Raw genomic sequence first — 25,984 nt, forward strand, 5'->3', positions numbered from 1 at the left:
CTCAAGTGAATTGAGTATGCTGGTAGGTTACAGGCAAATAGCTTCTAGGATACGATGAGCCTGGTATGGGTCTGCATTCAACAAACACAAACGCCCACCAAATGGAACTCAATTACACACTTTCTAGCACTATTACAGTATAAAGGAAAAAATCCCAAAAGAAGAAGAAAAGAAGAGAAAAAGAGTTTTGACTTCTGCACAGGTCAGTTCAAATCTTCAGCCACTGGTTCAGTTGAACTGTTCTAGACCACACCGCTAGTCTGTTCTTCAAGCTAAGGTTTAAGCCTTGCTATATTGCTGGAAATACTAGAATATATAAATGGAGAGGGGCTGGCTGTCTCAGTTCGTATAAGTTTGCTAGAGTGAGTTGAGATGGTTTGAAAACCCATCCAGGTTCTCCTTTTATAGGCTATGGTGGCTAGGGGGTTATGGTCAAGAGACTTAAATTCCATTAAGCCATTTCTGGCTGTTGGAAAACTAGCCGTTTTATGGCCGTTTTCTGACTGTTGTGCATGGACCATTAAACTGCTGCATGCTGACTGTTGTGAGACAATAGCTAACCGTTTTCTAGCTGTTGGGCTAGTCATGCAGCAGTTACAGCTGGACCCTACACTAATGGATCAGCTGTTACAGTTTCTGCTGCAACAGTTCTTTTTAGTCCCTCTATTTATACTGAGAGATTTCTCTCTTAGTCCTTTAGTCTCTCTGCTAACCAGCCACTCGCTATAGCCACTTAGTCGCACCGCGACTCGCACACGTCTCGCTCCGGTTCGCTCAAGGTCGCGAATGAGCGACCCTCTGCGACACGATGCGGACTTGCGAAGTGCAAAGTGCGTCACTAGCGCCTCTACAGTCACACTGCCTCACATGCCCACGCCCTCGCACCGAGCCCGTGCCCGTGCCAGTGCCCATGACCGAGACCGAGTCCGAGTCCGAGACCGAGACCAAGACCGAGCCCGTGCCCGTGCCCGTACCCGTGTGCGCCACTAGCGCCTCTACAGCCACATTGCCTCACATGCCCACGCCCTCGCACCGAGCCCGTGACCGAGACCGAGACTGAGACCACAACCGAGTCCGAGTCCGAGACCGAGACCAAGCCCGTGCCCGTGCCCGAGCCCAAGCGCGAGCGCGCGCGTGGGTGTTCCAGTGCGTATCCATAGTCCACAGACTAGGTAGGTAAATATTATAATACTCCACATCCTTCATATAAACCATATGTTTTTCTCTTCTCTTTTCCATGTGGGACTATTCCCAAAAACCCGCAGAAAAGTATTTTTTCAAAATAATTTTTTATATTATATATTATTTTATTATTAAAATATTTTTTATTAAAATCAATATTTTTTGCAACAATCCCCCACTTGATTTTATAAAATTATTTTCTTGGTTAAACAATATTGCCAGAATAATCAGCTTATATACATAAAGAAAGATATCTTTCGATTTTAATCTTTCCTTAGTGTAAGTATTTCAAAACTCTGTCGAAATGACTGGTAGCCGCAGCTTTGAACCAGTTATTCCTAGATACAGAATTGGAAATACTACACACATATTCGCTATGTGTTTGTTAGAGTTCCCACAATTTTGCTCAGCACAATTAATAGCCATGTGCTTATCCTAATTCATGAACGATCCCGAGAGAGCACTCCTAACTCTCATGAGAGACGGCACCATCTCTACGTTTATATAGGTGAAATCCTTCCAGTGTCTCCGTTACAATAAGATACTTGTCTTTATAGACTGGATTTCATTAAGAGTTCTAAGACTCAACTCTCTATCGTAACGCTCAGCACTTATCTATTATAGATGAAGTTTTATAATTTTAGTGCTGAAAACTTTCCACATATCAGTGACTTGTTCTTACCCATTAAACCCAAAATTAGAGATTTTCTGACTTTAGGTTGCGTTACCATCACTGGTGGAACTTTAGTTGAAGAGTTTCAACCCCATCTCTCTAGATGTAGCCTTTACTATCTCACTCGGTAGAGGTTTAGTGAAAGGATCTGCCAGGTTATTGCTTGATTTCACATAAGAAATAACAATGATTCCATCTCGAATCAATTGTCTGACATAATCATGTCGAAGACTAATATGTCTAGACTTACCATTATAAGTGTCACTATAGGCTCTAGCTAATATGGCTTCACTATCACAATGTAGTGACACAACCGATATAGGCTTTACACAGAAAGAAATTTCTAATAAAAGATCACTATCACAATGTAGTGACTATCTACTTTAGAATATATGCATTTGTCGGCTACATTATGTATGAAACCATGAGAAAGTATTTTAGAATAAAACTTATCATGTCACTGTTTTGGTGCTTGTTTTAATCTATACAATGATTTGACTAATCTACATACTTTGTTTTCATTTCCTGGTAGAATGAATCCTTCAGGTTGTTCCATATATACCTCCTCGTTGAGGTCACCATTCAGGAATGCAGTCTTTACATCCATTTGGTGGATGTGAAGATGATGTATGGAAGCTAGCATAAATAATATCCTAATGGATGTTATCCTAACTATAGGAGAGTATGTGTCAAAGTAATCTATCTCCTCTTTTTGTCTAAAACCCTTAGCTACTAGTCGAGCTTTAAAGGTTTGGATAGTCCCATCAGTATGATATTTCTTCCTAAATACCCACTTACAACCTATGGATCTAGAACCTGGAGGTAAGTTAATTAGTTCCCATGTTTGATTTGATAGTATAGATTCCATTTCATCATTTATAGCTTTTTTCCAGAAAGCTGAGTCTGTAGAGGATATGGCCTCTTTATATGTTTTAGGATCATCTTCTATAGTCATTACTATAGGTATTTTTCTTATAATATTTTCTCTATTTCCTTCTACAAGATGAAAAATGACACGTTGTGAGTCTATATAGTCATCTCCTAGACTCTTCTCTATTCTTGTCCTTTGACTTCTACGAGGCTCAATAGGAACTTCCACCATCTGTGGAGCTGACCTATCTGATTCTCTATTAGGAGTTTGGATTTCATTATCCTTTGACTACAAGGATAGTGAGTTTTCAAAGAACTCAACATCTCTTGATTTTATTATTGTATTAGACTCTATGTCTAGAAGTCTATAAGTTTTACTATTTTGTGTATACCCTACGAAGGCGCACTTAATAGCTCTTGGTCCTAACTTAGTTCTTTTTGGATCAAGGGTTCTGCAATATGCAAGACACCCCCACACTTTTAGATATCCTAGGTTAGGTTTTCTACTTCTTCATGTTTCATATGGAGATATTTTATATTTTTTAGACGGAATTCTGTTTATTATATGGCATGCTGCAAGCAGTGCCTCTCCCCATAGACTTAGTGGCAACTTTGCTCTTATTAGCATTGAGTTGACCATTTCTACTAATGATCTATTCTTCCTTTTAGCTATTCCATTTTGTTGAGGTGTGTATGGTACTGTACATTGATGTATCAGTCCATGTTCTTCACAGAAGTTATCGAATTCATTGAAGAAGTATTCTCCTCCTCTATCGCTACAGAGAATTTTTATTTTCTTATTCGATTGATTCTTTACTTCTGCTTTATATATTTTAAACATGTTTAATGCTTCATCTTTGCTCTTTAATAGGTACACATACACATACCTAGAGCAATCATCTATAAAGGTTATGACGTACCATTTACCTCCACGAGTAAGAATGCCGTTTAACTCACAGATATCACTGTGCACAAGATCCAATATTTAAGACGATCTTTTAACACTTGGAAAAAGTTTCTTTGCCATTTTGGATCTTATGCACACTTCACATTTTTCGCTTTCATTATCTGTGTATAAGATTAAACTATTCTTAGCCATGAACTTCAAGGTACTATACCCTATATGGGCTAGTTTATCATGCCACAGTCCAGCAGATTCAACCATATACATAGAAGTGCTACTTTCATTCAGAGAAAACTTAACCATTCCGTTACAAGCATATCCCTTTCCGACAAAATTCTCATTTTTGGACAGAATCAATTTACCTGACTCATACACCATTCGTATGCCTGGTTTTCCCAGAAGATCCCCAGAAACTAAGTTTCACCTCATGTCTGGGATGTGCAGTACATTAGTTAGAATCATTTTCTTTCTAGAGGTGAATATCAGTTCGACAGTCCCTTTGCCGACGACCTTCGATCGGACTTCATTACCCGTTTGGACTTCTTGACCATCGGTCAATTCCTCATAGGTTTTGAAGGCTGATTTGTCTAGCACACATGTACAGTAGCGGCAGTATCATACCACCAACCTGGAACTTTGCCTTAGATGGTATTCACCTCAGTGATCATAGCCACGATATCGTCTTCTTCTACTGCACTTACCCCTTTTTTAAATTTGCGATAGCGGCATACTCGACAATAGTGCCCGCTTTTTCTACAGACATGGTATGAGCCCTTGAACTTTTCGTTCTTCTTTTGGGTGTTCTTCTTGAATTTCTCTTTATTAGGTTTCAGGGAATCGTCCTTCTCGGGATATTTGTTATTAGTGTTTTCTACAGCATGTACCTTGGATGAGGTATTCCCGTTATCATTTTTTCTATCGCGGTTACGGGATTCTTCCTCAATCCTGAGGTGTTTCTGGATTTGTTCCAGTGTGTAGTCCTCGGTTTTATGCAGCAACTTCTTTCTATAGTCTTTCTACATCAGTGGCAATTTGGCGATTATAGCCCCGACTTGGAATGATTCAGGAAGATCGATTTTTATCGCTTTGATTTTGTTTACTATTAGCTGCAGTTCTTGGATTTGAGGCAGTATCGGTTTATTATCTACCATGCTGAAGTCAAAATACCTAGCGATGAGAAACTTGTTGGTACCTTCTTCTTCAGCCTTATATTTGAATTCCAAAGCAGTCCATATCTCTTTTACTGATGACGTCTGTTGGTACAGATCGTACAGGCGGTCGGGGAGAGCGTTCAGAATGTGTCCTCGACACAAGAGTTCGTCTTCGGCTCTTTTGGTGCGGGCAGACTTGTTCTGGTGTGTCGTTGTCAGATGCTTCAGGTAGTGCTTGCAAATTTGGATCTAATATGTAATAGATCTTTAGCGCCGTCAGGAGAAATTTCAGCTTGTCATGCCATCTTGTGAAATTGGTTCCATCGAATCGATCAAGACGTATCAAGTCCTGATTCATCAACTTCATGGATAAAACACTGTTGGCTTCTATCAGAAAAATAACGCTTTAAGATTGTTGGATTTATACAGATTAATGTATTTCTGTATAATGTGGAAACCGAAAAGTGCAAAATAATCAGAAATTAGGACAGGCTGAAGCACGTCTGAAACACTGTCCTTAAAGCGTTATTTGCCCCTACTCAAGTGAATTGAGTATGCTGGTAGGTTACAGGCAAATAGCTTCTAGGATACGACGAGCCTGGTATAGGTCTGCGTTAAGCAAACACGAAGGCCCACCAAATGGAACTCAATTACACACTTTTTAGCAGTATTACAGTATAAAGGAAAAAATTCCAAAAGAAGAAGAAAAGAAGAGAAAAAGAGTTTTGACTTCTACACAGGTTAGTTCAAATCTTCAGCCACTGGTTCAGTTGAACCGTTCTAGACCACACCGCTGGTCTGTTCTTCATGCTAAGGTTTAAGCCTTGCTATGTTACTGGAAACACTAGAATATATGAGTGGAGAGAGGCTGGCTATCTCAGTTCGTATGGGTTTGCTGGAGTGAGTTGAGATGGTTTGAAAACCCATCCAGGTCCTCCTTTTATAGGCTATGGTGGTTAGGGGGTTATGGTCAAGAGACTTAAATTCCATTAAACCATTTCTGGCTGTTGGAAAACTAGCCGTTTTATGGCCGTTTTCTGACTATTGTGCATGGACCATTAAACTGCTGCATGCTGATTGTTGTGAGACAACAACTAGCCGTTTTCTAGCTGTTGGGCTAGCCATGCAGCAGTTACAGCTGGACCCTGCACTAATGGCTCAGCTGTTAGAGTTTTGCTACAACAACTCTTTTCAGTCCCTCTATTTATACTGAGAGATTTCTCTCTCAGTCCTTTAATCTCTCTGCTAACCAGCCACCCGCCATAGCCACTTAGTCGCACCGCGTGTCGCAGACGTGAGAAGTGCAAAGTGCGCCACTAGCGCCTCTACAGCCACACTGCCTCACATGCCCACGCCCTCGCACCGAGCCCTTGCCCGTGACAGAGACTGATACCGAGACCGAGACCGAGTTCGAGCCCATGCCCGAGCCCGAGCCCGTGCCCGTGCCCGAGCCCGAGCGTGAGCGTCCACGGACTAGGTAGGTAAATATTATAATACTCCACATCCTTCATATAAACCATAGGTTTTTCTCTTCTCTTTTCCATGTGAGACTATTCCTAAAAACCCGCAGAAAAATGTTTTTTCAAAACAACTTTTTATATTATATATTATTTTATTATTAAATTATTTTTTATTAAAATCAATATTTTTTTGTAACAGGAACAGCATGTGGGGATAACGTACATGAGATCCTCTTCGTCAATCAAGTGTGTGGCCTTGTGTTCATCCTAGAACTCAAAAATTAGCTCATTCCAAAACTCTGGTAGGCCACATCCTAGAAATTAGATAATGGGATTTCTACTGCTAGAGTTTTGTCACTTGAAGGAGAGAAGGTTTTAAAAATTGGGTTCCAATGCACAGGGCTTTTTTGTCCAGTAAAAAAGCATCCGTACATATGGGTAATAGTTTGGGAAAGTAAAATTTGCGACGCACAGCTAAAAAGATGAGGATAAAAGTAGGGTATACTGTGGGAAAAATCTCTTATTTGTGAGAAGTGACTTCGGTGGATCCGTTTATGTGGGCCCATGTAATGTATGTTTCATATATCCACTTTGTCCATCTGTTTTTCCATAACCCAAAAATGCAACGGATCCAAATCACAGGTGGACCACACCACATGAAATAGTGGTGATTCACCATTAAAAACTCGTTTGAGATTTTATTTATTTATTTATTTTTTTAAAGTTTTGTGTCGAGCTGATATTTCTGTGGTCCATTCATCCAGTTTTATACTAACTTATCAACAGATTGGATGGCAAATAAACATTCCATTGACCCCAAGAATTTTTTAATGGTCAAGCTTCAATCACCACTGTTTCCTGGGTGTGGTCCGCCTGATATTTTGTTCTGCTGAATTTTTGGGCTGATGCCCTCAAATGAGCTCCCGAAACGGATGGACAGAGTTGATATAAGACACATACATACATCACCGACGGGCCCAAAGTAAGGATCCACGGAATCCGCGTACTCCTTTCTCGCATCTCTGTGACACCATCACCAGCCGGCTAGCTGGTGTCAAAGCTATGTGGGTCCACCATTATTTATGTGTTCTATCCATGCCGTCCATCTATTTTTTCAGCTCAATTTATGTCATTATCTCAAGTGGACCACACCACAGGAAAACTTGGGATTTGAATGTTTACCGTTGAAAGCTTCCTGGAGGCCACAAAAGTATTGGATCAAACTCGTATTTGTGTTTTCATTTCATCTAGGTTCGTGTAACCTTACGAACAGGTTGGATCACAAATAAATATCATAGTAAGCGCAAGGAAGATTTCAACGATAGACATCATTCTCCCCACCGTTTCCTGTGGTGTGGTCCACTTAAGTTTTGGATCTGCCTCATTTTTGGGACCATGCCCTAAAATGAGCTGGAAAAATGGATGGACAGCGTAGATAAAAACAAATATATCACGGTGGGACCCACAGTGCTTTGACACCGGCTAGCTGGCGGGTGTGCGGGTCACCAGCTAAACCGCGTCTCCTGCTTGACTATTTATCTACGCGGAGACTTTCGGCGTTTGCACCATTCTTGGGCTGATAACTCATAACAAATATCTCATCTTTCGAGCTAAGGTTATAAAGATTTTGAATCGCAAGATTTTTATCTCTTAAATACCGTCTTTGGACCGTCCCAAAGGAATCGATCTGCACAGGCAAAGGTACGAACGTTTCTTCTCCTCTTTCCCTTCTTTCTTTCTTTCCACTGTTTCAGGTTACCCCTACTTTATTTTCAGATGAGTTCTTCTTTTATACTGACATGGGCCAAATTATATGATAGAAATGCAGTATAAAAATAACAAATAACAATAACGGATCATCTTAAGCCATCCCAGCTATGACCTTCAAAGGCCCCTCTCCCCATTTAATTTCTGTTTTTTAATCCTTCTCTGTTTTTGTCTGTATTGACGGGTCTCTGTAAAATTGGAACTAGATCTAAGCCATTCTGATTGACATCTGAGATCTGATTTCTCTCGTTCTATATCTAAATCATGTGGTTTGTTATCTTGTATATCCTTTCTCTAAAGACATGTAACATTGTATCCTTGCTTGTTCAATTTGTACAATGCCTCATGGATGGATGTTGCTTTAAAGTCTCAATTGGATGATCATGACCCCTTGATTGGTGGTCCTGATGGTTAAGCCAAGGTCCTTAGACGTGATAGGTACTTGATAACCTCATCAAATTCAGGTCTGTGTCATCAAAAGATGGTACCTGAGCCTGAAATGGGTCCCCATTGGACCCTATCACACACCCATTGAATCATCTTCTTCATGAGATTGGTTAAACTTTTCTTGGTGTGCACCATTGGCAAAGTTATGCATCTGGAGTTTACTAGCTTGAACAATTAAAATCATTTAATAAAAGTGATTGTCCTAGTAGAACTTTCTCCTTGATGGCCCCCCATATTAGTGAAAGGTGGGTCAAAACCTGCATGTTTTGCTTGATCGAAAATCATATGATACTTGCATTTTGAGAGTTTTGGGACAAGAAGATGTGTGGTAACTTGGAGCTTTTTGATTGCACAAGCCGGGAACATGGTTCGTGATTGATTAAGACTTGTGATTTTGGCCAGCTCTGATTGGACCATGCCTCAAATATTTTCACCATGGGACAATTCTATCCCAATTCTAACTCTTCAATGTGTGGCCTGTGAGTAGACGGTAAGGAAGAAAGAATAGCAAAAAGCACGCAACTCAATAGGAAAACAGCTAAACGTTGGATTGGTAGGATTCTCTAATCTGGGCAAATTTTAAGGCTTGTTTCATCCACCATGAGGCCCATGAGATCCTTTTCCTCAAAAACAAGATCATGCTCCTCGCTTGTTCAAGTAAATACAAAGGGAAATTGTGATATAATTACTATAGAATTGAGTTTAGGTCAAAAGTAAACAATTAAGTAGACAAGAATTTGGCTCTTTTCTTTTCTAAATGTGCATGTGAAAGTTATTGTTCTTCAGCTTCTTAAGCATAACAACATTTCTCTTGTTATAAATTTTCAGTTCATTACAACACATCCAAATGATGTCTACGAACAAGATGCCGGTGCTCTGTAAATTCGGGGGCGACTTCATTTGGGAATCAAATAAGGTTTATTACAAGGGAGGCACAAACCGCATTGTTTATGTCGATCGAGGGATTGATTATATCAATCTTGAATCTAAAGTGCATGGGATTTGCAAGTTTACCGACATTAGCAGCATCGAGTACAAATATCCTGGTCTAGATTTGGATTCACTTGTGTCGATTGAGAATGATGATGACGTATCCAATATGATGGAAGCATTTCCTCAAAGCAGCGAGCCTATTCAGCTCTTCATTTTTCGTGGCCAAAACCTTTCAATCCCCACTGTGAATCCCAGGTACCTGAAATACCAATTTGTTTGTGTTTGCAATTATGCAGTTCATTGATTCTCTCTCTCTCTCTCTCTCTCTCTCTCTCTCTCTCGTTTCTAACTCTCTCTGTTTCTTAAGTTTTCTGATGCAGAATGCCGACGATGAAAATGATCAAGCATCATTGCGGGATTTGAATGGAAGTAATGGAACACTTGCAACCTCCTCACATAATACTAATGTCAATAACAATGATGTTCCAAGCGCATCAAATGATTTACGTAAAGTGGACTGCTTGTTGATGGATAATCAAGAATTCCATGACAAGGTGGTTGGTAGTTGTGTTAATGACATGCCGAAAATTATGTTAGTTTTAAAAGAAGGCCAAGAATTTGAAGATACAAATGCTTTTCACAAGGCTTTAAGGGAGTACGCCATACGTTCAAATTTTGAATACAAGCGCACCAGGTCGGGCGGTGGCCGTTATCAGGCGAAATGCATTGAAGACAATTGCTCATGGCGCATACATGCATGTAAGCAGGATCCTGACAAGCCTACATTTAAGATAAAATCCTTGAAGGGAGACCATACTTGTAACGTTGTGAACGAGTCAACAAAGTCAAATACAAGGACGCATAAACAAGCCAGTAGGAAATGGATTGCTGATGTGGTGAAGGACCGACTCCAGAAAAAATTGTGTTGTACACCCAAAGATATTGTCGATGAGATTAGTCGAGAATATGGGATCGAGGTGAGTTATGATAAAGCTTGGAGGGGTAAAGAATTGGCAGTAAAAGACATGAACTTCATTACATCTGTCATGGAGATTTGTGAAGAGATTTGTAAAGAAATACAGAGAACAAATCCAGGAAGCACAGCAAAGCTTAGTAGGTCATCGGACAACTCCTTGAGACTTTTTGTTGCATATAAGGCTGCCATTTATGGTTTCAAGCAAGCATGCCGACCACTTGTGATGCTTGATTGTAAGAAGATGGAAGGAAAATGCCAAGGTGTGTGGCTCTTTGCCATGGCCATTGATGCAAAAGATGATGTGTTCCCAGTCTCATATGCATTTGTTGAATCAAAGAACCTAGGGAGTTGGACATGGTTCTGTGTTGAGTTGGCTCAAGTCCTGGAATGCATACCTAAACTAACATTTAAATCAGATAGACGGGAAGGGATTCTTGAAGTTGATAGTGGTATCTTTCCATATGCATCTCATGGATACTCTCAGATGGAGCTGATTGGAGAAGTGTGGGAGAAGTCCAACTGTCAGGATCAGGATTTGGATCAACTTTTTAAGAATGCAGTTTATGCAGGGGGTCGTTCTCAATTGGATGCTTGCATGCATGAAATTCATGATAAATATAAAGAAGCATCGAGAGAGGTGTCTATCACTGGAGTGTTGGTAAAGTTGCACGATTATATGATAGAGATATTTGATAAAAGGTTTAATGAAAGTTCAAACTGGAACACAACATTCGTTCCTAGAGTTGAAGAAGCTATTTCTGATGGAGAGAAGTCAAAATATTATTGTGTGTCAGGTGGTGCAGCAGAGTTTGAGGTTCGTTATGCGAACAAAGCAAATGCACATCCAAAGAAGGTGGATCTTGAACGGCGAACATGCTCATGCCTTGCATGGAAAAAGTGTGGGTACCCTTGCGAACATGCCATTGCAGCTATCGAATACAGTGGATGTGACTATGTTGATGTGCATCACAGGGTTGACAAATACAGGGAGACATATTCAGAGGTTATTCATCCATTGCATTTGGATAACAAAAGCCAAAACAAAGGGAAGAAGAGAAAACATGTAGATTCTGAGGTGGTGTCTCTGACTGATTGGTTGCAATCAGGATAGTGATGATGATGAAAATTATATTTCGCAGCCAATGGACAGAGAGGATGTCACACACAACATGGTGGTCACCACAGTGCGTGTATGTTTTGCCCATTCCCTATAGCATTGTTGTACTTGTTGAGTGTGCCACGTGTCCTAGCCTTCGTTTTGTGTGCACTATAGCATTGTGTATGAAGTAATCTTGATGCCGGTATTTTATAATGATAATGCTTATTTATAGCGTTTGGTAGTGACTTTGTTACTATTATTGTGGACCTTTGTGTTTACGCTATATGGTGTTTGGATTACACAAATTGCAATGTCATAAATTAATGATGAACTATGTAAATTATTATTTACTTTGTTTTTTTTAATAATTAAAATACTTATGCTAAGAATTTATTAATTAAAAAATCTAATCAAAAGGGTAGAAATATCAGATAATTAAGATCATTCGACCATGTGATTTTTAGGCTGCCATACATGCATCATATGGTGTCCACAATTTAGACGGTATGGATTGAAGTAAACGTATTAAATAATCATTTGACAAATGGCATTTACTATGGTTAGTCCAATTGGCGTTTTCAGCGGGTACCGGATTGCATCTTGCCCTGACTGGGACAATAATCCGGCTTTTTGGGGCCCACAATGATGTATGGGTTTTATCTATGCCATTCATCCATTTTTCTAGACCATTTTAGGGGGTGTTTTGTGCAACGAATTAGATGGTATTGAGTGGGATGGAATTGCTTTTTTTCCAATAAAAGCACTCTTAGGTGGATTGTCTCTTAATGCCATTGAAGTGAGCCTATTCACTTTGGTGTTTAGATCATATAGGATGTATGACTTAAATACATGTTTTGATTCATGTAATGTTTGGTTGTACATGGAAAACAACCAACAATCTCAAAAACCATGTTTGAAAACTACACTGGGAAGTAAGGCGGGGCCCATCTTGATGTTTGTGAGGAATCCACCCCGTTCATCTGTTTTGTGAGATCATTTTAGGACATGCTACCAAAATTCAAGCGGATCCAAAACTCAAGTGGGCCATACGAGAGGAAACAATGGGGAAAGAATTTCCTACTGTTGAAACCTTCGTGAGCTCCACCTTGATGTTTAAATGTCATCCAAATCGTTTATAAGGTCATTCCCGCCGGGATGAACTGACAAGTGACAACATAGAAAACCTTAGCATGATACAAAACTTTTGTGGCCATATGAATGTTTCAATGGTGGTCACTCAATCCCCACTGTTTTCTCTTGTGTGGCCCACTTGAGTTTTAAATTTACCTCGTTTTTTGTCGCATGCCCTAAAATGATCTTTTAAAACGGATGGATTCCTCGCAAATATCAAGGTGGGCCCCACCTCCTTTCCCAACGTAAGAACTTCAACCTAAAAGCTTTTAGGAGGAAATCTCATAGATTTCGGAAATCCTCATTGAGCTGATTGAATTGCAGTCCATGGAATTGAATGGTATTGAATTGTATTGGATGGGATTAACATCATTATTACACAATGATTGCATGTATGGAAATACAATGGTATTGTAGCCATCCAATCCCATGTTTGGTATAAAAATTTTGCAAAGGGAAAACATGGGATTAAGAAAATTCATGTTTGGTGGACCATGGAATTGTAATCAATGGATCAAGTTCACAATGGATGGTGTTCACTTGTACACATATATATCCAGAATGTCACATGTTAACAGTGTATATGGATGGATGGCATGGATAAATGCATGCATCAATGTGGGGCCCACATGTGTAATGGATTTCAAAATACACTATAATCCAGCACGGGACTAAATGTAATTCCATCCCACCTAATCCCAACCTTTCCCATCCTCTCCAGATGCGGGATAGAATCGCATGGGGCCTAATGCAATTCTATCCCATCTAATACCCCACGCCAAATGCCCCCTAAGTATTTAATGCGTGCGTGAGGTGGGGCAGGACCTGGATGTAACAAGAACAGGCCAAATCTGTGTGGGGGCCCACAAGGGCCCACCATGATGCAACTGTTTATCTATGCCATTAATCACTTTTCTCAGATCCAATGCTCGAATGGACCGCACCAAATAGTAAGCTTAGGTTGCATTAAATGCAAGAGTCATCTTTGGCGTGGTCCATTAGAGCCTTGGATTTCCCTAATTTTTGAGGTTATACCATAACATGCCTTCATTTTTAAGGTATGAGCCCAAAAATGAAGCAAATCCAATGCTCAAGTGGACCATACCAACTAGTAAACTTGGGTTGCATTAAAAGTTGATGCAACAATCATCTGTCCTGGAGTTTGTATAGTGAGATCATGCTAAGCAGTTTATAATGACTCTTTAATTGTTGCAAATCATTTTGAACCACAAAACCAAGATTGAATGCATATCTTGTAGAGTTCCAAGCTTCTTTAGTCCACCCTGTATCTGATCCTTTTCCCAATATTAGTTTTTCTATCAATATTCCAATTAAGAAGGCTCATTCCAATCTACTTTGCTACAGTTATGGGAGATGGGACAAAGTGCAAAAGCTTATATTAAAGGCCGTTTGGATACCACCAAATAAGTTACTTTTCTACTTACAGCAGTAGATAAGTGACTTATTTCAGATAAGTTTGTTTTATGATTAGTTAATAAGTAACTTTTTTACTTAAAAGTACTTGATCACTTTCGTTAATTTTTTAGCTTTTCTACTTTTCACGAGTTGCTGAAGAGAGGCATCAAGAGAGATGAAAGAGAGGAGAGGCTGATAAGTATGTTTACCAAACATACTTATCTTCTTAATAAGTAGAAACTAAGATAAGCTACTTGTGGTATGAGTAGCTTATCTTAAGCAACTTAAGATCCAAACAGCCCCTAAATGAGAATGCCCTATTTCTCAAAATAATATAAATAGAATCATCAATGTGAAGGGATAGCATACTCTATTGGATGGAAGAAGCACAAAAAATTCAGTGTGGCTAGTTATTGGATTTTGTTAAGATCATATGCATATGGTTTATTAACAATAATCTATTTATGGAAAGAGACAGCAAAATTCAAAGATAAAGGAAACTCATTTCTTACAGCATGAAGATTGTTGAAACTGCGATAACTAGCTGGTTTATGCTTCACAAAGGTTGCAATTGAACCAGCCTTTGCAATAATCCAAAGTGATTTGCAGGATGGACATGGAAGAGTTTGTTTGTGCTATTTGTTAGTGGTAACTTTAAAATACAAAACATAATCTGAAGTAGCTATTGCAGTTATGTTTGCATTCAAATCTTCTTCTGAATGATGTAGCTATTGCAGTAATGTTTGCATTCAAATCTTCTTCTTAATGATGTAGCTATTGCAGTAATGTTTGCATTCAAATCTTCTTCTGAATGATGTAGCTATTGCAGTAATGTTCAGTTGTTGCATTTGTTTTTGTTAACATCTCTCTCCCTCGTCAATCACTTCTATTTAACATTTCATTAGGGATGCCATAGATCAGGCCCACAAAACCCCAAAAACCCCACAAAATAATATTATAAACTTTACTTCTTCTTTTCTTTTCTTTCTTTCTTTCTTTATTTTATTTTTTTGAAAGGTGATAAACTTCAAAATTCAAGACCACCAAAAGGACCACTATAGGCCCCTGCATCCTTAATCATCGAATCAAATGCAAGCAAATTTAAATCCATGAATCCATCAAATCACCATAGAAGAGCAGCAAAAAAACAGACTCCTCTGTGTTAGTGCTGTTGTTTTTTATAAGCATTTGATTATACAAATGTGGATGATAGCGCCAAATACCATAATTCCTTTCCCAGGGCATTCTGAAAACACTAAAAACTGTGATGAACCAAATGGCATGGTGAAAAGCAGTAACAAGCCATTAAGTAAGACAAAACAAAGCTTATTTGAACAGATCCATACCAAATGGACCCCCAAAAACCTTTCAAAACAAGCTGATGAATCAAATGGCATGGTGAAAAGTAGTAAGAAAAAACAGTGGCCACTTGAACTTTAAGAGAACCTTAACCAACTGATGAATCAAATGGCACGGTGAAAAGTAGTAAGACAAACGGTAGTGACTTGAACTTGTTTGAAGAGATCCTTAACCAGCTGATGAATCAAATGGCATGGTGAAAAGTAGTAAGACAAACAGTGGCGACTTGAACATGTTTGAAGAAATCCTTAACCCTCTCCCTCCCTCTGTGAAGTGTCAAAATGCAGAACTGTCAGTTCAGTTGGAACTGTCTCCTCACCAATCAATGGCCAGCAAATTCTGCCAGTATTGAATTGTAGACTAACTGAACATATCAGATTGAAACAGTTACAAACTGCCCATCTCGTGCATGCTGCAAACTGAGTAATGGATAAGATATTTCAAAACAAGTGATTTCAATTTGTGGTGGGTAAAATGCTATGGTACTCTAGAACCTGAATTTATTTGGGATCCTTCAAACTGATTGGAATTTACCAGGAGCTCAAAACTGGTACTACGTAATTTGTTTCCCATCTTTATGGATCAGCGCAGAAATTTGTTCGAGTTGATCAATTTAGAATGCCAATCATTGTGCATTTGTTCATGAATGCCACTTTACAATATAATGTTTATCAATGAGAACCTAACCTGCCATCGATTATGAACACCACAGACTCCAGGTATCACATTGCCTGATGCATCTGTAACAAATCTGGAAGTTCAAAATCAGAAGCATTCTGAATGCAAAATGGCAAAGTTCGTAGATTAAAGGAAAACATGAAGGAAACAAAAAGATTCCGTTGTTTGAATTCATGAAGAGAGATAAGATCAGTTGCTTTCAAGCAGAGTTAAAGAATTAACAAAACCACACCTGCACTTGATCAAAGCTTTCCAGTGAGATAGTAACTTTTGGCTCAACACCTGCAGCTAGGAACGTTAAAATTAGATACACATCAATGTAATAATTATCTTCCTTTGGTTCAACAAGAAATGATAGAAACCAATTGCCAAAAAGATGCATCAAGAACACTCACGAGGATAGAAACCCATAATCCTAAAAGACTAGAAAACTATTCTTTGAGAAAGAAAGAGCTTCAATACACAAAATGACCATATTGTTATTCATGTTCTCATAACATCACAAGCATGTATTGATTTAACCTCGACTAGCAGGCAGAATATGCATGTTAGAACTTAGAAGTCAACAATGCAAGGTGTAATGGAGTGGTTCATGCAATAGGTGTTAAGTCACTTAAGAATACTTATACGAATTTTAAATAAAAAAAATAAAATAAAAATGGATAGTCTTCCCTTTTTTATCCAAGTGAAAGTGTGAGTTCAGGATTTGTCAGTTTGAGATTAATAAAGTTTCAAAGTTTATTCCCTATGAGTCGTATAAAAAAAAAAACAAATGTGACAAATACATAGCTTTCCAGATGTTTAGGGGGCGTTTGGATCATAAGTTACTTAAGCTTCTTATGCCTTGAGTAGCTTATCTTGATTTCTACTTATTAAACTTAAGTGAAGTAACTTCAAATTTTTTTTTTTAAAAAAAAACTTATAATTGATCATAAACCAAACTTAGTTATCTCAAATAAGTTACTTGTCTACTACTGTTAAGTAGAAAAAGTAATTTATTTGGTGGTATCCAAATGGGCCCTTCGTGTTTACTTCAACTTGTTTCTAGGTCACGAGACTCACAAGTAGGTGCATGTCCATGGATTACCATGAACTTGAAGTACAATCATACGGAGAAGCTTTCTGCAAGAGTACCAAGGAAATTTGGAGCATTGAAACTATAGGAAGCAGCCTATAGCCACTTCCACATTAGCAATCAATATATTCTGGTGGGACAACTAGAATTGTTAATACTTGGAAATGGGAGTGATCAATGACTTTGATACTTCGAAACAAAAAACTGGGGTGCCCAAGTCAGATACTTGAATAGCTGGACAAGAGTAAGGATCTCCCTTTCCCAACACTTGAAAATTGAAACCTAGATTTTGTTGGGATTTTGAGCTCTAAATTATCAATTATTTTGGCTTCGTAGTGAAGCACACCAATTGAGCAAGAAATTCAACACATGATATTGCTAAGGGAATGTTTTAACCTGATGAATGATTATACTCATCAGTAGAAACCATTCCTCACCAACACATCTTGAATTTTGAATTTTAATGATCCACCACAATCGGTCTTTTGTTGAAATAGATGCCCATACCCAGAGAGTCAAGAACATAAGGTGTGACACCCATATGACCATATCACACATTAATATCAAGTGTATATCCTTCAAGCCATATCCATAGATCGTTGAGCACAAATCCCATTGTAAATCACAATGGAAAGGTATACAACTGAGTTGATGTTAACGTCAATGAGCTATTTCATATTTTTCCATAAAATAATTTTTATTTTTATTTTTTAAAAAAAAAGAAAAAAGAGGAGGTTGGGTTATCGAATCAATGAGATTTTGATACCCGACTCGCAAGACTGAACAAGAATACATCCCTAAGAATGTCAGAGAAGAGAAGAATAAGAAAGTTTTTGGAAATTAAACTTCTCCTTGCAAAGAAGAACAAAAGCTCATAAACATGGAAAATATAGAATGCCTACCTCTCCTACACCACTTCCCCTTTTATAGGTTAGACCCTAAAGACAATCCTTCTGAATCTTTAATGAAATCCCCCAACTATTAGATTGATTTCAAATCAATCTATAATTTATTTAAGATAACCAAAAAAAAAAATCCATTAAATACACCCAAAATCTTTAGTCATATCTTCCACAAATGGCAAATGCGGTCTCTAGCATTTAGGCCCCAAATTTTCAACAAACAATCCAAAATCAACAGATGTTAGGCCCTAAGGTGGGCCTCAGAATTGGAAAGAACTTGAATCCGGCGAGTTGGACATTTCATACAAATAGTGGAGGTTCAATCCAATCTTTTTAATTCATCACCCATAATCGATGTGCATACAAAATCAGTCTTGCTCTTCCATTTCACCGAGTATAGCTATGTTGGCCCTGTCGAGTGTTAGTGGCCTTCATGGGCAATACTTGTTGCTTCTTTCTCTTTAGGAGACATTTATCCATATCAATAATGACTTCATCTTGTACGTCGAACAGCTCAACATAGTACTCGAACAAATCCACCATATTGAAAGTCGGCAAGATGTCTGAAAATTTGATCTCTTGGGTGTTGTCACCCAACCAGTGTTCGAAATATCAATATCGCGTTACGTATCGCACCCTTGGGATACGGATACGTATCGGTTATCGCATGGGATATATCGGTTGTATTGCATAATGTATCATTGTTGTTGAAAACATGGGGAAACATTGAGAAATTGGTTGAATTTTTCAATGAAACTTCAGTGATTGTTAAAAAAGACATCAATACACACTTATAAATCAAAACATAACAAAAAACAAGTTGACATAAAAGGTTTTCTTTGTATGAGGTCCTAATCTAAGAGTTGTCTATCTAAATAGATGCAAGTATATTCAAAGTCTATTTATACAATTTATAAATGTAAGAAGACGTGTGGAAACACAAGCAATACATTCAAAAGCAAAAGAAGAATCACTAGATCAGGTTACATACATGTTTGATTTTATGTTTGGAAAAAAATATTGCAACCGATTTGCGAGAAATTAGGAAATTTTGATTTTTTTTTTCAATTTTTTGCAACTCAGCCCATCTCCCAAATCTTGAAATCGAAACTATTTGCATGAAAAATCGTAGATTTGTAACAATTTGACACTGATTTAACATAATTTCTAGAAAAAAAAAAAGTTCGAAAATCGAAAATGCTCACTAAATTGAACATGTGGGATATATCCCACTAGTGTGTTTCGTATCGCAGCGGTGGGATACAAGATATATCGTGGGATATATCGGCCGATATCTTCGATACTTAAACACTCCACCTAACATCCTCTTGATTTGGCATGGACCAATCTTCTTACAGTTGAGCTTAGTGTAAGTTCACCTTGGAGATCTTTCTTTGTGGAGATAAACCATGACTAAGTCACTTTCTTTATATATCTTCTTGCAATAATATTCATTTGTAGCTTCTTAGTACTTGACTCTACTCTCTTTGATATTTTTCTTTTGCTTCTTTTTTCTTTCTTTCTTTTGAACTTCTTTATGCTAGACTATTCAATTGGTAGGAGTTCGACTTTTGGCTTGTCTGCTTTGGTAATGCACAAGATTCGGCAAGTTCAAACCTAGTGCCAAGTCAATAATATGTTGAATATTGTTCATGGGAGGAAGCCCAACTGCGAGATCCTTAGGCACCCAAGTTTTGATGTTCACGAGGGTGCTTTCACATGAGAGGTGGAACATCCAACCATTTTCTTCTTTAACACTAAGACAAATGATTGAGTCTCTGTCCTTTCTTTTTCATACTTCTTTACACTAGGAAATTGTTGACCCTTTTCTTTATCAGATTTGAGTGTTAGGAATTATTTTATTGGGTGCAATGTGATATTAACGCCATCATTGACAAAAGAATAAGTGTTAACCCGAGTTATATGCACCATATCTCGATCTCACAACCACAGTTTCTCTAACAAAATGTGGTAGGCATCCATGGGGCCACATCATACCACACATCATCTTTGCACCTAGATTCAATAGAAAAGGAAAGTAAGCACTTGGGAGTTAACGGAGACTTCACCCTTGTTTTCAAACCAACAAATTTGACATGGATGTAAATGCTTATGCTCTTTCAATTTTAATTTATCCCCCATATCTTGTGATGTGAGAAAATGTTCTCACTACTTCCCCATCTACCAAAATCGTGCATATCTTCCCACCAGAAGTGCAAGTGGTCAAGAAGTATTGTGTCACAGCCATTATCCCTCATCAATCACCCGAGGCATAAATAGCACTCTAGTGGATAACCATCTACTCACCCCTATCACCATACACATCTGTTACATTCTCCCCACTATGTGCCCCATCCTCATATACATGCATGTTCTTTATATTTTTGTGCCATCCTTGGCCTTCTTTCAATCAAAAGTGTCATAAACAATTCTCCTTCCTCAACAAAATTTACTTTCATTGTGGATTGATGTTCAGGACAATGAAAAGAAATACATCCTAGTTGCTCACACTTAAAGCATTAGAAATGAGTGTTGTTTTACCCCGCCTTGGGTGCACTAACCCCTTGTCCATAACCAGCTCCCACCAGGTTTGTGTTTGGCTTCAATGTTGGATGTTAGCCCATCATCCCTAAACATATGGAAGGCTTAGTGGTTGCCCTACGTGAGAAGTTAGCATGTTTTCCATTGTTAATGAAAGTTCCTGTGAGGCACCAAATCGTCTCCCAAGTTCCCAATTAATTATCTCATTGCAAGTACACATAAATCAGACATTTTAAATACATCTTTTAAAAAACAAGGTATTAAAAAATAGTTTATGTAATAGTTATTATGGTCATTATGTGACAGCGGGAACTGTTATGCATCACGGGGCCGTAACGGCCATTACGGAAAAAATGGCCCATAAAGGCCGTTAATGATCCATTATGGGGCTAATACAGTTTTTTCTTTTTCTTTTCTTTTTATCTTTCTTTTCTCTTCTTTTCTGTTTTTTTTTTTTTTTTTGTAAAGTTTGTAACACCAGAAATGACCCATATTGTAATTGTAATGAAGGTGGCCGCTGTGGCCACCATTACCGTTATTAAATACCTTGTAGACAAACAATTTATTTCTAATGTCCTAATTAAGACTATTAAGATATCTTGAAATCTTTTGGTCTTCATACTCAAGAAACACAATCATAATGTTAATGTATGGAACTCCTTAGTATATTCATTTATTTCTTTCTTTCCTTGACGTAGATTGTGGCATCTTTGATAAAGGACATAGGCATAAGTCGTTGCTAGGATCTTTCTTTTAACTTTTTTTCTCATCTTTTCCTAAGAATTTACTTTTTCCTTATCCTAACAGATTTTTTCGGCTTAGAAATCATTCCAACATGCTAACGTGTGACCAAAGGACTTCATACCTAACCTAACCTTTAGATTGTCTGCAATTTCTTTATATTGAGGCCTTTTCCACATTGCTCAACCAATTGATTAAGTCACCAGCATGCAAACGACTATGGAATGTAGGAATTAAATTCACCTTAATTTCAGACTCTCTTTCACATTGCAACAATCAAAGAGTTCTACATTGGTATTGTTATGGGAAATGTAGTCTAACCTCTTTTAGGCCAGCACAGCAATATCACGGCTAGAGGAAGTAACATAAAGCCAGTATCTGACCCCAAAATAATAGTTCTAAATGGTAAGTTACTCTGAGCTCCTGCTCGGAATCACCTGTCATAGGCCAAGTAATGCAAGGGCATTTTCACACCGGGCTCGAGTAGGGTCACCTGTGGGAGGCAGGGACACACTCGGGGTAGGCGAGGCCCATAGGGGGAGGTCTCGTGTTCGAGACTCCTCATCGGGAGTGATTAATGCGCATTTCACACCGAGCTCGAGTGGGGTAGCTTGTGTGATGTGGGGATACACTTGGGGTGGGCGGCCCATGTGAGGCGGTACCCATGTGATTTGGGGCCCACGAGGGGGGTTCGGCCGAGGTCCTAACCCATGATATGTGGGGCCTAGGCTATGAGATAAAGGGATTAATTCACCATACCTAACAGTTCAAGCTTTTAGAGCAAGTGGTTAATTGTCCTGCATCACTAAGTTGCTCATCAGAATTATAAGGTTGTCAGAACCGAGCGGACCAAACAAAGAATCACACCCAAGCTAAAGTCCATACTAGTCTCGGCTCGAATCGGGTCGTCCTTAGCAGATTACTGAAGCTCAATTTGGTCGGGCTCTGCCCGGATGACTCTCGACCAACTAGATAAGCTCGGCCCGAATGATTCTCGGCTGACCAGGTAAGCTTGGCCCAGATGATCCTCGGCCAACCAGCGAAGCTAATTCCACTCCGGTAACGCACAACAGGAATGACTACCCTACCCACGATCATAGGGTAACCGACGACATCACCACTCGCGCATGGCTTGCCTAATGGCTGAGATCGCGTTGAAGATGACGGGCCCTCACGTCTCATGGACACTATGAATAAGGCACTCATCCACAAGAATAGGTACGCAAAATCTTTCACCCAAAACCCCTCTACACTAGCAGATCCAGATTCCTAGCTTGACTTTGGCATCAGAGGGTCCCCTGCTCAAACCAGGGTCTCCATTGCCATCTTCTAATTGTGCAGGTAGTTGGAAGGTCAACAGCTCAGTGAGGGTGGACCAGATTTTTGCATCAACAAGTACCATCACAAGTTGGGGCTGACTGTTGTTGGCTAGGACCTTGGTAGGAATCTTCCCCTACGTGCCCACGTGCTCCAACTTCGGTATCTAGATCCCTCTACACTGGAGCTCTCCCACTTGATTAGTGAGATTAGCTACCATAGCATGAGTTAATCTACTCACTCTGTAAGCAATGTTTTAAATAGCTACGTTGTGTAGCATGTAGCTTACGTTATGTAGCGTAGCTTAGCCTTAACGCCACATAGCTCATGAAAATAGCTTAAGTCATGTGTAGCCTACGCTACACGATAATTTTCATGTGCAACATGCTACATAACTACACCACACGTTATGTAGCTCACATTACAAATTTTTTAACTACAACATTAAAATCAATTGATGCTTTCAATGATTTGTTACATTTTTTTTTTTCAATAAAATTAGTTAATTTTTCACTGCTTTTAGTAAAAATAATATAAGTGACAGCATTAAATCAGTTTCATTGCTTTCTTTACATTTACACTCAATCATTACCCTATATTATTTTAGGTTAAGTTTAGTTGCACCAAATATCATGAAATATTGTTAAATTTTATTATTAATCAGTCTAATTTGGTCCAAAATATCATGAAATTGGTGCAACTAAGCGCAACCTTGATTAAAAATTTAGAAGTAGCATGTAGCTAATGCTACATGCTTTGTAGCTTACACCTTGTACTTCAGAGGGGTGAATTCTACACTACACCCTATTTGCTATTTAAAACACAGTCTATAAGTACATGGATCAATTGGATAACTTATACGAATTCTTCCTGTGTCACCCCTTCGAAACCATTAGGGAATGATGTGGAGTCAAAATCCCCCCAACAAGCACCTGCTTTGATTCCAAAATAGTACAAACACAGTTATTGAGTCAATGAGATTTCAATACTTGGATCGCAAGAATGGACAAGAGTATGCCCCCAAGAATGTTTGAGTAGAGAGGAGTAAGCAACTTCAATGAAAATTAAAATTCTCCTTACAAAGACTTACACAAAAACTCATAAATGTAAAAAAATGTGGAATGCCTACCTCCTATAGCACCTCCCCCTTTATAGACCCTAAAGACGATCCCTATGAATCTTCAATGAAAATACACAAACTATTACATTGATTTTAAATCAATCTATAATTTATTTACAATAACAAAAATCACACCAACAAAGATTTGGCTTAAAATAACAAAAGAAAATCTATTAAATACCCCAAAATCTCCAATCATATCTTCCACATCAGCCCCCCTATCATCCACAAATGGCAAATATGATCACTGACATTTAACCTCAAATTTTGCAACAAACAGCCCAAATTCAGAACATGTTAGAATGGTGGGCCATGGGTCTGCCAATCCACTTAATCTAATGGTCCAAGCATCAAAACTTCAAGTAGAGTGCAAATTAACACACAATATGCTGCATTCACATGCTACAGTTTAATCTCGGAAGGAAAACAGTCACTAGACCATACTGTTATCAACTAAATATGAGGATTCAAATTGAAATATAGACGCAAAGATGCACAGATCTCTGAATATGATTTGTTTTGGTTGATTTAGATAAAAAGTGATGTCTGCAAACCAATATCTTCCCATTTCAACAGATCAGTAATACTTGGTTCTCTTCTCCAACAGATCTGATTTGGCATCCAGTCATCATCATCTTCTTCTTTTTCTTCTTCTTCTGCTTCTTCTTCTTGAAATTGATGTTCCTAGTCATCTTTTGGAAGCAAAGATCCAAAGGATCAATAGAATTATTTTCCTTCTTATTTTCTTAGGCTCATTTCCATTCCTTGCAGTTGTGATGTTTGTGCCACTTCCACAATGCAAAGAACACCAGCTGTAGCAACATTCCACATCTAAAATCCTTTAAAATCCATGTACCAGAAAATTGATTTCTTCTCATAGAAGTGAAGATTTGAATGTATCTTATTGATGTATATAGTAGAAAACAAATAATAGTAGGAATAATTGAAAATCACACAGTAGACCAAGGAAAGAAAATTCCAAACACAATTCAAAATGAAGCATTGAATTGAATACAAGGAAACAGAAAACTCATAATTTCAATCAAACTTGCAGAAATGATAACAGAGCAGAACCTTTCTGAAAATCTTACGATTCACCGAATGCAATGAATTCACAATTGCATATATTTGACAATTCACAATGAAGCATTGAATTGAATACAAGGAAACAGAAAACTCAGAATTTCAATCAAACTTGCAGAAATGATAACAGAACAGAACATTTCTGAAAATCTTCTAATTCACTGAATGCAATGAATTCACAATTGCATATATTTGACACGGAATTTGATATCATATATCAAAAGAAAAGAAAACTGCAATACCATGGGATCTTGCCATTTTACCTCATTATAGATGAATAACTACAAGAAAAGTATACTAACAAAATCTTAAAAAAGATTGAGATATTCACACTTCTAGATAGGAAAGATGTTAGGATTCTCATCTCCATCGCAATCTCAAAATTATCAGAAAATTAATGAACAGAAAAAATAAAAATAAAAAAGATTGTTTCATGGTTTTGAATATCGATATCGGGGAGTGTATCAGCCCCAGCTAAAAAACGATATGATATGGGCGTCGCGTATCGATATCGGACACTATTGGACCATATCGGCCTGAATCGGTCGGAAAAAAAAAAGCCAAAGAAGTAAGGGAAAAACCAGGAAAAATAAAAGAGAAAAATAAGATATTGAAAATTCTATCCTTTTCTTTTTATTATGGACATACATATGATGGTGTATCAAACCATTCCTTGATGAGAATGTTGTCGTTGGTTTTACTTGTTGAAGGTTAACTAAATGCGCCCTAATTGAACACAAATCAAGCTTAATTTGGTGAATTAAGATCCATCACATTGAAATACAACAAAGAGAAGATGAAAATATCAAAAAGAAAGTGAAAGCTTACCCTTCTTTCTGATTTTTCCCATAATGGTCCACTTCACTTCACATTATCGAATCACATTCAAATCATTTTTTTAATCCCAAAATAGGCCTAGATCTAGCTTAAAATGAGCTTTTAAGCTTCCTCTTTGGTCTCAATGAAAAACAAAGGAGACGAGTGAAAGTTAAAAAAAAAAAAAAAATTTAAAAATTAAAATTAAAAAAAAATTAATTTAATTTAATTTAATTTTTTTTAAAAAAGCATTCAAAAGTGGGCTTTCATGGGTGTATCAGCTTGCGTCAACCTGTATTGATACCAATACAACCCCCTATAACGTATCGTCTCATGACAATAC

The 25,984-nt window shown here is 38.1% G+C and overlaps 1 protein-coding gene and 2 long non-coding RNA genes across 4 annotated transcripts in view; 1 reads left to right on the top strand and 2 right to left on the bottom strand.

Annotated features, from left to right (window-relative positions):
* Positions 1-9,439: 9,439 nt before the first annotated feature.
* Positions 9,440-10,092, bottom strand: LOC131247915 (uncharacterized). The gene is made up of 2 exons (XR_009172085.1): positions 9,844-10,092; positions 9,440-9,695 (listed from the first exon to the last, which is right to left on the bottom strand). It is a non-coding gene; the product is annotated as an uncharacterized LOC131247915 (long non-coding RNA).
* A 320-nt stretch (positions 10,093-10,412) lies between these two features.
* On the top strand, positions 10,413-11,474 carry LOC131246144 (uncharacterized). The gene has a single exon (XM_058246044.1). The coding sequence runs from the start codon at positions 10,413-10,415 to the stop codon at positions 11,472-11,474; it is 1,062 nt and encodes a 353-aa protein (XP_058102027.1).
* A 3,670-nt stretch (positions 11,475-15,144) lies between these two features.
* LOC131247926 (uncharacterized) overlaps positions 15,145-25,984 on the bottom strand; it is a 28,733-nt gene continuing 17,893 nt past the window's right edge. For both annotated transcript variants that reach the window (XR_009172093.1, XR_009172092.1), the window contains exon 3: positions 15,145-16,328. This is a non-coding gene — a long non-coding RNA (uncharacterized LOC131247926). The remainder of the gene's footprint in view (positions 16,329-25,984) is intronic.

The sequence above is a fragment of the Magnolia sinica genome, chromosome 1 (genome assembly GCF_029962835.1).
Source record: "Magnolia sinica isolate HGM2019 chromosome 1, MsV1, whole genome shotgun sequence".
In the NCBI taxonomy this organism is placed as follows: domain Eukaryota; kingdom Viridiplantae; phylum Streptophyta; class Magnoliopsida; order Magnoliales; family Magnoliaceae; genus Magnolia; species Magnolia sinica.

Coding starts and splice junctions, on each gene's coding strand:
- LOC131246144 (XM_058246044.1), top strand. CDS start 10,413: ATGAACTTCATTACATCTGTCATGGAGATTTGTGAAGAGATTTGTAAA.